The 11,079-nt window shown below is 47.2% G+C and overlaps 1 protein-coding gene and 1 pseudogene across 1 annotated transcript; both read right to left on the reverse strand.

Annotated features, from left to right (window-relative positions):
* Positions 1–863: 863 nt before the first annotated feature.
* LOC122482686 lies at positions 864–1,637 on the reverse strand (annotated as a pseudogene).
* Positions 1,638–3,912: 2,275 nt separating this feature from the next.
* On the reverse strand, positions 3,913–9,141 carry DBX1 (developing brain homeobox 1). The gene is made up of 4 exons (XM_043578994.1): positions 8,664–9,141; positions 7,914–8,015; positions 5,762–5,964; positions 3,913–5,316 (listed from the first exon to the last, which is right to left on the reverse strand). The coding sequence occupies exons 1-4, from the start codon at positions 9,028–9,030 to the stop codon at positions 4,957–4,959; spliced, it is 1,032 nt and encodes a 343-aa protein (XP_043434929.1). The 5' UTR covers positions 9,031–9,141; the 3' UTR covers positions 3,913–4,956.
* Positions 9,142–11,079: the final 1,938 nt, after the last annotated feature.

Consider the following 11,079-nt stretch of genomic DNA (forward strand, 5'->3'; position numbering starts at 1 on the left):
GGTTGGAGTTTGGTTAGGTGGAGTTTTACCCGTTTAGTCAAGGGAGCAGGATGGCATCATAGAGTTAAATGAAACTGAGTTTGAATTCTGGCTGAGGTACCCATGGGAAATCACTCAAACTCCCAGCCTCAGTTTTTGCATCTATATATGGGGATAATAGTATCCACCTTAGATGACGTACCACAAGGATAAAACTCATGTGAGTATCAAGTCGTTGCTACTTAAAGTGTGTTCTGTAAACCAACAGGGGTTAGCCATGCTGTACACCCAGAGCTCTGAATCCTGATCTACATTTCGATGAGATCTCCACTCAGAATGCACCCAGTGGAATGCCTGCCTGTCACACATTTCAGTATTTTTTTTCTTCAGCAGAGAGATACAACTATTTCAATCTTTTGGATTAAGCTAATTGGCTTGACTTTGAAAAACACATTTGACCAGTTTATTTAGTCTCATTGTCTTAATTATTGACCTAAGTTATCCTTCAACTCATTTGAAAGATTTATAACTTCCAGACTTATAGTCTAGGCTCTTGAGTGTCTCACCTTGTAATTTATTTATTTGCTCAACAGAACTCACTCAGTATGTGTCAGGGGCTATGCATGTCACCAGGGAAACAGTGTGCAAAACGGACATGGTCCTCATCCTTTGGTTCAGCTAAAAGAGACACTAAAAAGCCAAAACATGGCATTTGTAGTTCTGAAGATGTAGACCTTTGTGATTATAAGGGAGTGGCATACACATTTTAAAAAGTTTAGGGTGGTTTTTCTTTCCTTTTCTGAGTTTTCTTAACTTCTCTCTTTTTCTCTCTCTTTCTTTTTCTCTCTCGTTTCCCTTTTCTTCTTTTCTTTTTTTTTTTTTCGAATTTGAACATAGTCCTTTATTAACTGACCAGATTACAAAAATAATCTTGGTGGATACCTTAGTTCATCCTTCTAGGAAGCCTATTGATCTGATTTTCTCTGTTGCCAGCATCCACAAAATGGGTAGTCTTTTTCTTCATTGCTTCTTGTGGAGAAGATAATTTGAAGGGCCATAGGAAGTTGTTTGCTTCTTTGAAACATTCTCCAACAGTATAGATCTCAAGAATCAGATCCTCCATGCAGATGATGCCATATTTACCAGGAGATAGAGCGATCAATGTGCTCTCTGTCAGGGCAATTCGCTTCTTGTTGATTTTTCTCTCACCACGCTTGTAGATCAGTTCATTCACTGACTTCTGGTTTGGGTACCCCCATGCTATAGATGGTTCCACAGTCCTCAGAAAGTTATCTGAAGCCTTGTTGAGTGTTCCAAAGGTGCCGTTGAATATCTGACAAAGGCAAAGGAGCTGCAGCACCTTTCAAACCTTTGGGCTCACACTGTTGATACCTCTGATCCTGATGACAAAAGTCAATTTGGGTTCCTCAGGTTTGTAGAAGTTGCCAGCTTTTCTGGCAACAGAATCTCATTTTTGTCCATCTGCCTATATTCCTGGTGGCAATGCTTAGCTTTTTCATGGATAAGCTTCCTCCTTGCCTTTCGAAGCATCTTTTGGGCAAACTTCTTTCTCAGATGGTTGATTTTCAACTCTGCAAAATTCCTTTGCTATTTTTAAAGGGTTTCTGCCACAGCAGGAACCTTCTTTTTCTTCTCTTCTGCACCCTCCATGAGTCCATCTGGAAAAGAGGAAATTCTGTCTCTTCTTACGTAAACCCTACTGCCAACATGGGGCTTGAACTCACGACCTGGAAATCAAGAGTTGCATGCTCTACTGACTGAGCTAGCCAGGTGCCCCGTTAACTTTTCCTAATATAGAAGAACTTTTACACCATATATTGCTTCTTACATTATATTATGCAATACATTCACATTGTGTTATGATAATATTGCTTACCATGAATTTTTTCATTTGGTCATAATTTTGACCATTACTGGACTTTTAGTTCTTCTAACATGTGAGTTATTTTTCCAGTTTATTTAAATTTTTTTAAATGTTTTAATTGAAATTAAAAGTCACACATTTTCCATCTTAATCATTTTTAAATTGCATTTCAGTAATGTTAGCCGTATTCACATCGTTGCACAACAAATCTCTAGAACTTTTTCATCTTGTAAAACTGAAGGTCTGTACCCGTTGAACAACTGTTTCCCCAACTGACCCCAACCCTTGGCAACCACAATTCTACTCTCCGTTTCTGAGTTTGAACGTGTTGGATACCTCATATAGGTGGAATCGTATAGTCCTTGTCTTTTTTTTTTACCAGCTTATTTCACTTAGCATGATGTCCTCAAGGTTCATTCATGTTTGGCATGTGACAAGATTCCTTTCCTTAAGCTGAATAATAATCCGTTGTGTGTATATACCACATTTTCTTTATTTATTCATCCATCGGTGGACATTTAGGTTGCAGAAGCTATGGTGAATGATGTGAATGATGAGATGTGAATATCTCTTGGCTATTGTGAACAATGCCACTTTGGGGTGCCCCCAAAGTACTTTGAATGTAGACACTAATCTACCCCCATGCCTGAAAATAGTTCTTGACGGTAAGTAAGAACTGTGGGCTTGAGCTAGCAGGGAGGGTAAAGTGGGCCACTCTGGTCAGGATCCCATCTATGGATGTCCAGGCAACAGTGGAGGGAAGGAGAAAAAATAGCCTGAATCACTCAGAGCAGAATTTCTTATCTAAAAGGTTATATGCCTACCATGGGCAGAACACCATGCTAGGTGCTTTCATATGTGTTGAGGGGGGGTGGGGAATGTGGACGGTTTCTTGGATTAAGATAATTATGACAATAAGATTTTTTTTTCAAGTTCTCAGGATTATTTCTAAATAATAATGAAAATAGTGATCACCAGTGTCAGGAACAGGCAGAACACCATGCTAGGTGCTTTCATATGTGTTGGGGGAGGGGTGGGGGGGAGGAATGTGGACGGTTTCTTGGATTAAGATAATTATGACAATAGTGATCACCAGTGTCAGGAACAGCCCCAGCACAGGAAGATATCAGAACCTTACATGGAGAGAGGGCTCGTGTTATTTGGAAAGAGAATTAAACAGAGAATAGAAAAATTCAGATTTCAGATAGGATACAAACTATTGAAATTTAAGTTTAACAACTCCCCCCCCCCCCCGACTATTGAGGTATGGGTTAGGATAATTAAGTGTGGGTCTGTGTGGCTGAGGCAGCAAATACCAATCTCTGAAAGCCCACAGAAGCCTTTACCAGGGTTCTACCTGATGTTTTTTGCTCCTACGTTGCTGTTTAAATTGTTTCTGTTGAAAGCTAGTCTTTAAAGAAATTTGGTTTCACTTGTGAGCCCCAGAGTCTGTATCTGGGTCCACAAGTCATGGCTATGGATGACATTCCTGAGAAAATCAGCTTACACACAAAAGATAAGACCAATTTTGAGCTTCGCTGGGGAATAGAAATTGTATAAACTTTCAAGAAGGGAAAGTAAAGCCATCGTAAACTTGAACAGCTTAAACTGTCTTTCAATGATTTCAGGCCTTAGAGAAGAAGGATTACTGCAGACTCAACTTGTTGGTACCACTTTACTGGCGCTCCTTTCCTTGTAACCATAGCAAATGTGGTTATCGATGGTACAGGGAAGCAGAAAAGGCACTGGCCTGAGAGTCAGAGATGGGTTCTAGTTCCAGCTTGGCCACTAAACAGCTGGATGGCTTTAGAGATGTGCCATTCTCTCTCAAATATCAGCTTCCCTTCCTGAAATCCCAGTAGCACTTGGATGAGAAGCTCATCATTCCTTTCAGCTCTGACATTCTGTGAATTAATGATATACTTGACCACTATGTCCATTCTACTTTTTATTTGGCATTTGTTCATTTGATACATATATACATATATAAAAATCTGTACAAGGTAAAAATACAAAATAAGTATTTCTTTATAAGTTATGCAATTAAACAGCTACCTTTTTAAAGTTTAAAAGCCATTGCAGAGAGAGACAGAGAGAAAAGTCTAGTCAATCCTTTATAGTCATTCACAATAACATTGGTATAAAATATCATACAACACATGTGTACAAAATAGTGTACAGTTCATAAAAGCTGTGCAAAGACAGCAAAGTTCTGTAAAAAAAAAAAAATCAAAATCAAAGAGGCTGTGGGTTCTCTCTCTGCTTATGTCATGCCCAGTGCTCGAGTCTTGCAGGTCAGTGTAATCTCCCCGGAAATAATAAAAGGGCACAAGGTAGAGTGCTTGGTGCATATACTATGGATGCAGAAATTAAAAAGAAAAAGCTCTGAAAGACACATACAGAAATAGAGACTGACTCTTCCCTCAATAACTCACTTCTTTGCCCAGAGAGCATTTGGAATACAACAGGAAGGACTCCGTATTTATGTTGTGCCTTAGACCAGAAGGTGTATATGTGTATAAAATTTAAAAAAAAAAAAAAAGGTTTTTTTAATTCAGATATCTAAGGGAGCTGCTATGGAAAGGCTGGGTTACCAGAGTCGACATGGGTAGGAGACCGTTCCACCTAAGACAGGGGGGTGGATCTAGGAAGTCAGAGGTCTTAGAGTTATATGCTTGATGTTGTGACTCCTAACTCCGTTTCCTTCTCCATAAAGAGTTTCCTGTCTTACAGAGTTGTGGCTTCTAAAGACCAGCAGGGCCTGGCTCACAGCAAGACCCAGGCTATAGGAGTGAACACCCCACTGTGTTTTAAATAGCTTGCAATAAGCAAGATAGGAGCTCCGGTGGGAAGTTAAGGCTGGGACCAAGACCTAAACTTCACTTACGTGGAGAGAGCTGCTGGGAGGTGTGTGGGGCAAGGAAACGCCATTTTGGGCAATGGAAGGGGCTGCGGCGCCCTTGACCGGGCTGAGGTTCTGCAAAGGGAAGCGGCAGCGTCTGGACAGCGGGGACTAAGCGGACAAGCAGACTGAATCACACCTCTTCAATTTCAAAGTACTTTGAAACAGTACGCAGGGCACGGGAGGGCTTCTAAGACACGGTGATCTCCTCCTCTTCGCCCTCCTCATCGTCCTCGGAGTCGGAGAAGTCCGAAGGCTTGCCGGGGCTGCTGGAGTGAGCCGGTGAGGCAGGCAGCGGCCCTTCCAGCCGCGGGTCCCGCAGGTGCCGAGGGTCTGGGGACGCGTGATAGACCAGGCGGTGGCGGGGGCTGCCCGGGCCGTCGTCTTCCTCCTCGTCATCCCCTGGGCCCTTCTGGCCCACGTCGCTGAGGTCCGGGTGCGGATTGAGTTTCGTGGGAAGGGTCTGCTCTCGGCAGCCCCCGCTAGACAGAAGCTCGCGCTCCTTGGAGTTCCGCCACTTCATGCGTCGGTTCTGGAACCAGATTTTCACCTGGAGCGGGGAGGGGAGAGAGCGGGGGACAAGCAGCGGTTATCGCAGGCGCTCCCCACCAAGGGCGTGGGGGAGGGGCTCCGGCAGGACCGTCGAGGAGGTAAGAGGCTCTGTCCTTCTCCCCCTCCTTGCCCGCTGCCCAGTGAGTTCAGATGGTCAAGGACTCACCCTACCCTCACCCCCTCCTCAGCTTCTCGCTCCTCTAGCCCCATCCTCACGCACCTGACCCGGCTGGGCGCAGGTGGGGGGCAATGAGCCGGGGAGAGAAGCAAGCTGTCCCGAGTGGCCTCAAGGAAGCTGGCTCGTGCGCTCATTCCCTCTCTGGACTTTACTTTCCCCATCCGTAGGAGGGGACCTAACGGGTTTCAGAGGACCCTTCCAATTGCACGGTGCGTGGGGGAGGGGTGAAGCGGGGAGGGTGGGGCTTTGGGGAGACCGCCCTCACTTGTGAGTCTTTCAAGCCCAACTTGGCCGCCAGCTTCTTGCGGTCGGGCTTGCTGATGTACTTCTGCTTCTGGAACATCTTCTCCAGCGCCTTGCGTTGCACGTCGGAGAACACGGCTCGTCGCAGCATGCCTCGGCGAGGCTTGCCGCGGGCAGCAAGCGGCCAGGAGAAGGTCCCCGGGATGGGCACGACGCTCGAGGACGCTGCGGAGGGGTGGGGTGGGGGGTTGCGAGTGAGTGGGCGGCGTCCCGCCGCGGCGGTAGCGTCTGCTCCTCCCTCGTGGCCTCCCTCGGTTTTTCTCTCTGATCCCTTCATCTCTTTAAAGCTCGCCTTTTTCTCCCCTTGGAGAATAGGCCAGGAACCTACAAACCTGCGAGACTGAAAGGCGCTTTCCGCCCAAATAACTTTCCCTTTCAACCAGGCAAACCCGGATTAGGTAAAACCACGGAAACACAGAAAACAGCCTCCACAATAGCCTGTTTCGTTTTTCCATTCAACAGTCTCAGGGGAACAGTGTCAAGGGAACAAACCTGCGTATATCGGCTAAAATAGCAACAGAAAAAATTTACAAAAATAAAAATAAAAATATCCAGCTGAGGCCGCTGGGTTTCCCCCTTATGCTTTTATCACCTTGGTGGCTTTTGCATTCTTTAGATGAAAATGAGGTGCCTTACTTATTTGACAGAAGAAAATCCGCTTTGGATTTTTTTTTTTTGAAAAATCCAATCAGCATTCATCTTTTTCATATTAATCTTTCTTCCCCTCCCCCACAAAACGTAAAGAATTCGGCCCGAATACATGAAAAGTGGCAGCTAATTAGCACATTGACCGCTCCCCAATGGGTATTGGCATGATAAAAAGGGGGAGAGTTTTCCTTTAAGGGAGGGAGAAAAAAAAAAAACCAAAAAGAAACAGAGACTCTAATGAAGCGTGAATGGTAATTGTGTAGTAATGAACTAACAGAAAAAGACTGAGGACAAGCAGCGAAAGCCATATATTACTGGGACAAAAGAGATTTACACTTTCAAACTAAACACAACTGCAGGCCAAGACCATTGGGAGAATACTGATGGCAGAGGCTTCTCTTCCCGGAATCATTTTCATTAAATGGACATGAAAAGCTATTTATAAAGCTCGGGTTGTTTTTGTTGGAGCATTGAGATGAGGGAGAAAGGCAGCAAATGCCATTATCAGCAGCAGCATGAATGGTGGTGGGGGGCTGTTGGTGAATTCTCTCTCCCCCTTTTAAAAATCAATTGCTTATTTCTTTCTCTGATATTTGGGAGTGTTGTCGTGGTTCTACCCATCCCCCACCAACCGTGCCCAGTCTCCCTTCTCTTTATAGGCTCTCCTCTGTCTCCTGAGTCTTGACCGGTTGCTGAGTTTTCAGCTATACTTTGAGGCACCACTGGGATTCCAGGATGGATAAAAACCTCGCGTAAACTGTCGAAGCTGTTTCTCCTCCAGACTAGGACCCCATTACGGGCTTCCCTCAGACTTATTTTAGAAGTTGAAGGTCTTTAAAAAAGATAAGGCGGTGGGGGGAAGGGTACGAGAAGAGGTTGGGAAATCAGGTTGGAAATAGAAGGTTGGGGTTGTGGGAGGATCTAGTCCCCCTCCCCCTGGGCGACCCCAGGCATCCCACACAAGAGGGCACCCCATGTGGTCTTGTGAAAAGCCCGAAACCCTGAATGAGTCTTAAAGAGAAATTAGCCCCGGCTGGTAGGTGTCTCTCGGCGGCGTGGAGGGGCGAGGGCCGGTCTGTGTGTGGCTGCCCGGAGGAGCTGACCAATTGGTCATGGTGCTGAAACCTTTGTGGCGGAATCGTGGCCAAGTGCACTGACTCTGTGGGAAAACGGCGGCGTGAAGGGATGCCAACAGCTCCTCGCCGGGAAGGGAACCGCCTCAAATTGGGACCATGACAATTCCTGCTAATTTGTAGAGCAGGGAATTGGTGCAAAGTGTCAAGCAGTCACTGCTTGTGCTAAATAGGGCATCAAATTGGCGCGACGGATTCGTGAATGTTGTACGCCTCGCAACCTCTGAACCAGAGCATAACCCCGAGGGGTGGACGGAGAAATATGGCTTTCGGAGCAGGGAGCGACGGGCTGGGGCTGGAGCGCCGCCCCCCAGGAAGGGGGATGAGACCTACCTGGGAAATAAGAAGATCTGATGAAAGGCTGGAAGGAGCCTTCAAAGTAGGGAAAGGCGAAGGTCTTGGGAGGGACGCTCTGGAGTAAGGCAGGGGATGTTTCTGGCAGAGAGTAAAGGAGAAAGGAAAAGAGGGAGAGAGACAGAAAGGGAATTTGATTAGGTACTTGATTATTGTACAGAGCATTGAATATATGATATTATTAACCCTTCAGCTGGCTTCAAAGGCATCTTTCTCAATGTTTTGACAAAGTAGAAGAAACCTTTTCCTAACATCATGTCATCTGTGGAATCCCTCCACCACCACCACCACCACCCGCCCCTCCCCACCCCCCCACGCACCTCAGAGTTGGCTCCCTGTCCCGATTCTCATCCTAGGTACTAACGAGATATGGAGTATTAGGGCGGGCAGGAAAAGAATTGTAGATCCATTATACTAGCTAAGCTAGTAAATATATTGTCTTGGGTTTATAAAAACTGGCTTCCAAAAGTTTGAGGGCAGAAACACAACACGCCTAGGGGCGGGCGCTCTCTCCGACTGCAGGTAATCAAGTTCGTTCTGAGGGTGGGGCGAACCTGGAGGCTTTTCTTCCGGGAATTGGCTGGACCTGAGTCTCACATTGCGCGAGTGGGGGCCCGGGGACCCTGCGTAAGTGTATGTGCGCAGATGTGTGAGTGGGCAAGGAAACAGGAAACCGGGGCAAGAAGGACTCGCACCTGGACCGGCCCTCAGTGTCCTGCGCTCACTTACCGGTTCTGGGAGCAGAGGAGAGGATGGCGTTAACCCCAAACTTCAGAAACGTTGGCTCGCTGGCAGGGGCGGCGGCCGTCTGAGGTGAACCGTCCGGTCGGCTGCCTGGACCCGGGGAGCCCAGGTCCGAGGTCCCGGTGTCTGTGAGAGTCGCGGGGGCCCCCTGCCTAGGGGGCGACATGCTGGCCGTGGGTAAGCTGCGGGGCAGGTAAGCCGGAGGCCGGCTGATGCGGATCAGATCCTCCACCAGAAAGCTCGAGTGGCCGGAAAATGCCGACTGCAGGGACTGGGGCAGCGTTAAGGTGGGCGTGGGGCGCAAGAGGCTCGGGTACCCGGCGGGGGGCGCGAGGAGGCCAGGGAACATCATGTTAGGCGCGGGGCGGGCGGAATAACCCTTCTTCCAGTGGCCTGAGGGTAAATGCCTCGCTTCCCGCCCCTCCCGCCCCCGCGATGCCCTCTCTCTTGGGCTTAGCAAACGTCTCCAAGTAATGATCCCACTTGGGCGTCTGCGAGTCCTCCGTGGTCCTCCCGTCGAGGTGATGGTTTTATAGTGGCCCGCCCGTTAAAGCGCTTTGAAAAGTGACAGCTCTGACAATGAAGTTCAACAAAGTTCTCCACTCGAGCTTCATTCGCCGGAGGCTCTGGGCGCTCTGATTGGCGCAGGGGTGCAATTTATGATTGGATTAGTCTTCATAAGCATGGCCCGCACAATGGGCCGGCAACAAAGGCTGGCGCGCATCAATTCTGCATATCGACCGCCTCTTTGCAATACAGTGCGCCCCCAAAGCTCTCGCCGGGAGTTTTTGTTCCGAAGCAACACCCGGGCTAATTAAATGCCTATTTAGAAGTTTCAGATGACATCTTGCCTCATAGAAAAGGAATTATTTAAAGAACGCACTAAATTTATTTGCAGCTCCCCTGCCGAGTCTGGAAAATAAATCAATAAATATTCATAGAAATTCGTCTCCAGGCAATCAGTAAAATAGCCCTCCCCCTTGTGGGGAGGGCAACGGAAGATTTCAAGTCAGTGAACACGAAAATATACTCCCTCTTCAGTCTCTAGCTGTATAGGTTACTCCAGCTGAGGCATAAAGCAGATGTGAGGGGTGGGTAAAATCAGTGTTTGTGGGGTGCTATTCTGACAACACAGGGAGATTTGGAATTAATGCTTTGGGGTTATTGGGTGGAGTCCATAAGGATGGAGGGGGAGGTCTGGATTTGAGTTATTTCGGGTCGGGAAACTAAGAGTTTGAGAGTTGGTACATCCCTGAATAGTAAAATGTGTCTCCTGCAAACTCCCAGAAACTTGGAAAACGATTTCAGCGAGATTTCTTTAGAAGTGTCAGCAAGGAGCACTCCGCAGCTTGCCTGGGGGAGGATCAGAGGGGGGCAACGCACGGGGTCCAGGCTGCTGGATTCCACTTGAGCAGCCTCAGGCCAGGCGACCTGAATGCTAGAAGTGCTATGCCGGCCCTTTTCCCACCTCAAGGAGTCCTCAGAAATTTCATTTGAAACTTACGGCCTGGACTTTTGAAGCCATAGCAGCAAAAGTTGAGATTCCTCGAGAGAGCCCTACCCATTGCCGGGTGCTTAACTTTGGCCATAGTTTTGCAGCTTCTTAATTAACTGCAGTATACAAACGCCTGAAAGCAGCCTGGGAAGATCGCAGTTCTCAAGAATGCTGGTCCCACGTCAGGAGACCCTATGCTTAATCGGGGACCTCAAATGAGAGTCTTCCCGGAGACAGTCTTTCTCTTCACTGGGGGGTTGGGGCTGGGGTAACGCCGAACCTCGATCCCCCCGTTTCTCTGTTCGGCGAGATAACAGATGTGTTAAACGTCCCATTCATTTCTCTGGTGTGGCTGAACCTCCCCAAAGAGAAGTGTGCAGCCCAGCCAGGCCGCCCTGATCCTATTAACCATGAACTAACTGTCACCTTCAGCTGGTTTTCCTTTTTGCTTTTTAACACAAAGCTTTCTCAAAAATCTTATTAACCAGCTTTATTTCTCTCGATGGTTTTGTTCAGGGCGTTTTGTGTTGATGATCTCCATGTCGCTGCTTTAACCATTCAATAAAAGTGCATCTGCGATTTATATCACATTAAACCAGAAACGGAGCCCGCTAAAGCTCTCCCTTGATTCAAATTAAAAAGTTATTTAGGGCCAGGCTCTGGAGCCGAATTATAATGCTTTACGATGACGCAAGTATGGAGTTTCTGAGCCCGAGACTCTTATGGAGGAGTACTGGCCAGGCAGGCTGTCGAAAACCTCTAAGGAAAGGAATGACTTCTAAATAAGTGGGTATTTAAATATGGGAAATGCATCGCTCCAGTTAATTGGAGACCTCTGGAAACGGACGAGGGACGTGTGTGAAGAACTTCCAAAGTTTCTCTTTTGAAGTCTTGCAATAAAATAGG

The sequence above is a fragment of the Prionailurus bengalensis genome, chromosome D1, assembly GCF_016509475.1.
Source record: "Prionailurus bengalensis isolate Pbe53 chromosome D1, Fcat_Pben_1.1_paternal_pri, whole genome shotgun sequence".
Lineage (NCBI taxonomy): Eukaryota > Metazoa > Chordata > Mammalia > Carnivora > Felidae > Prionailurus > Prionailurus bengalensis.

Bases quoted from the DNA above. Each gene is read 5' to 3' on its own strand.
- DBX1 (XM_043578994.1), bottom strand. From the start codon at position 9,030: ATGATGTTCCCTGGCCTCCTCGCGCCCCCCGCCGGGTACCCGAGCCTC. The intron at 8,016-8,663 runs GTAAGTGAGCGC...ACTCTCTGCCAG, and splicing joins CTCCTCTGCTCCCAGAACCG to AAACATCCCCTGCCTTACTC. The intron at 5,317-5,761 runs GTGAGGGCGGTC...TCCCCGCTCCAG, and splicing joins TGGGCTTGAAAGACTCACAA to GTGAAAATCTGGTTCCAGAA.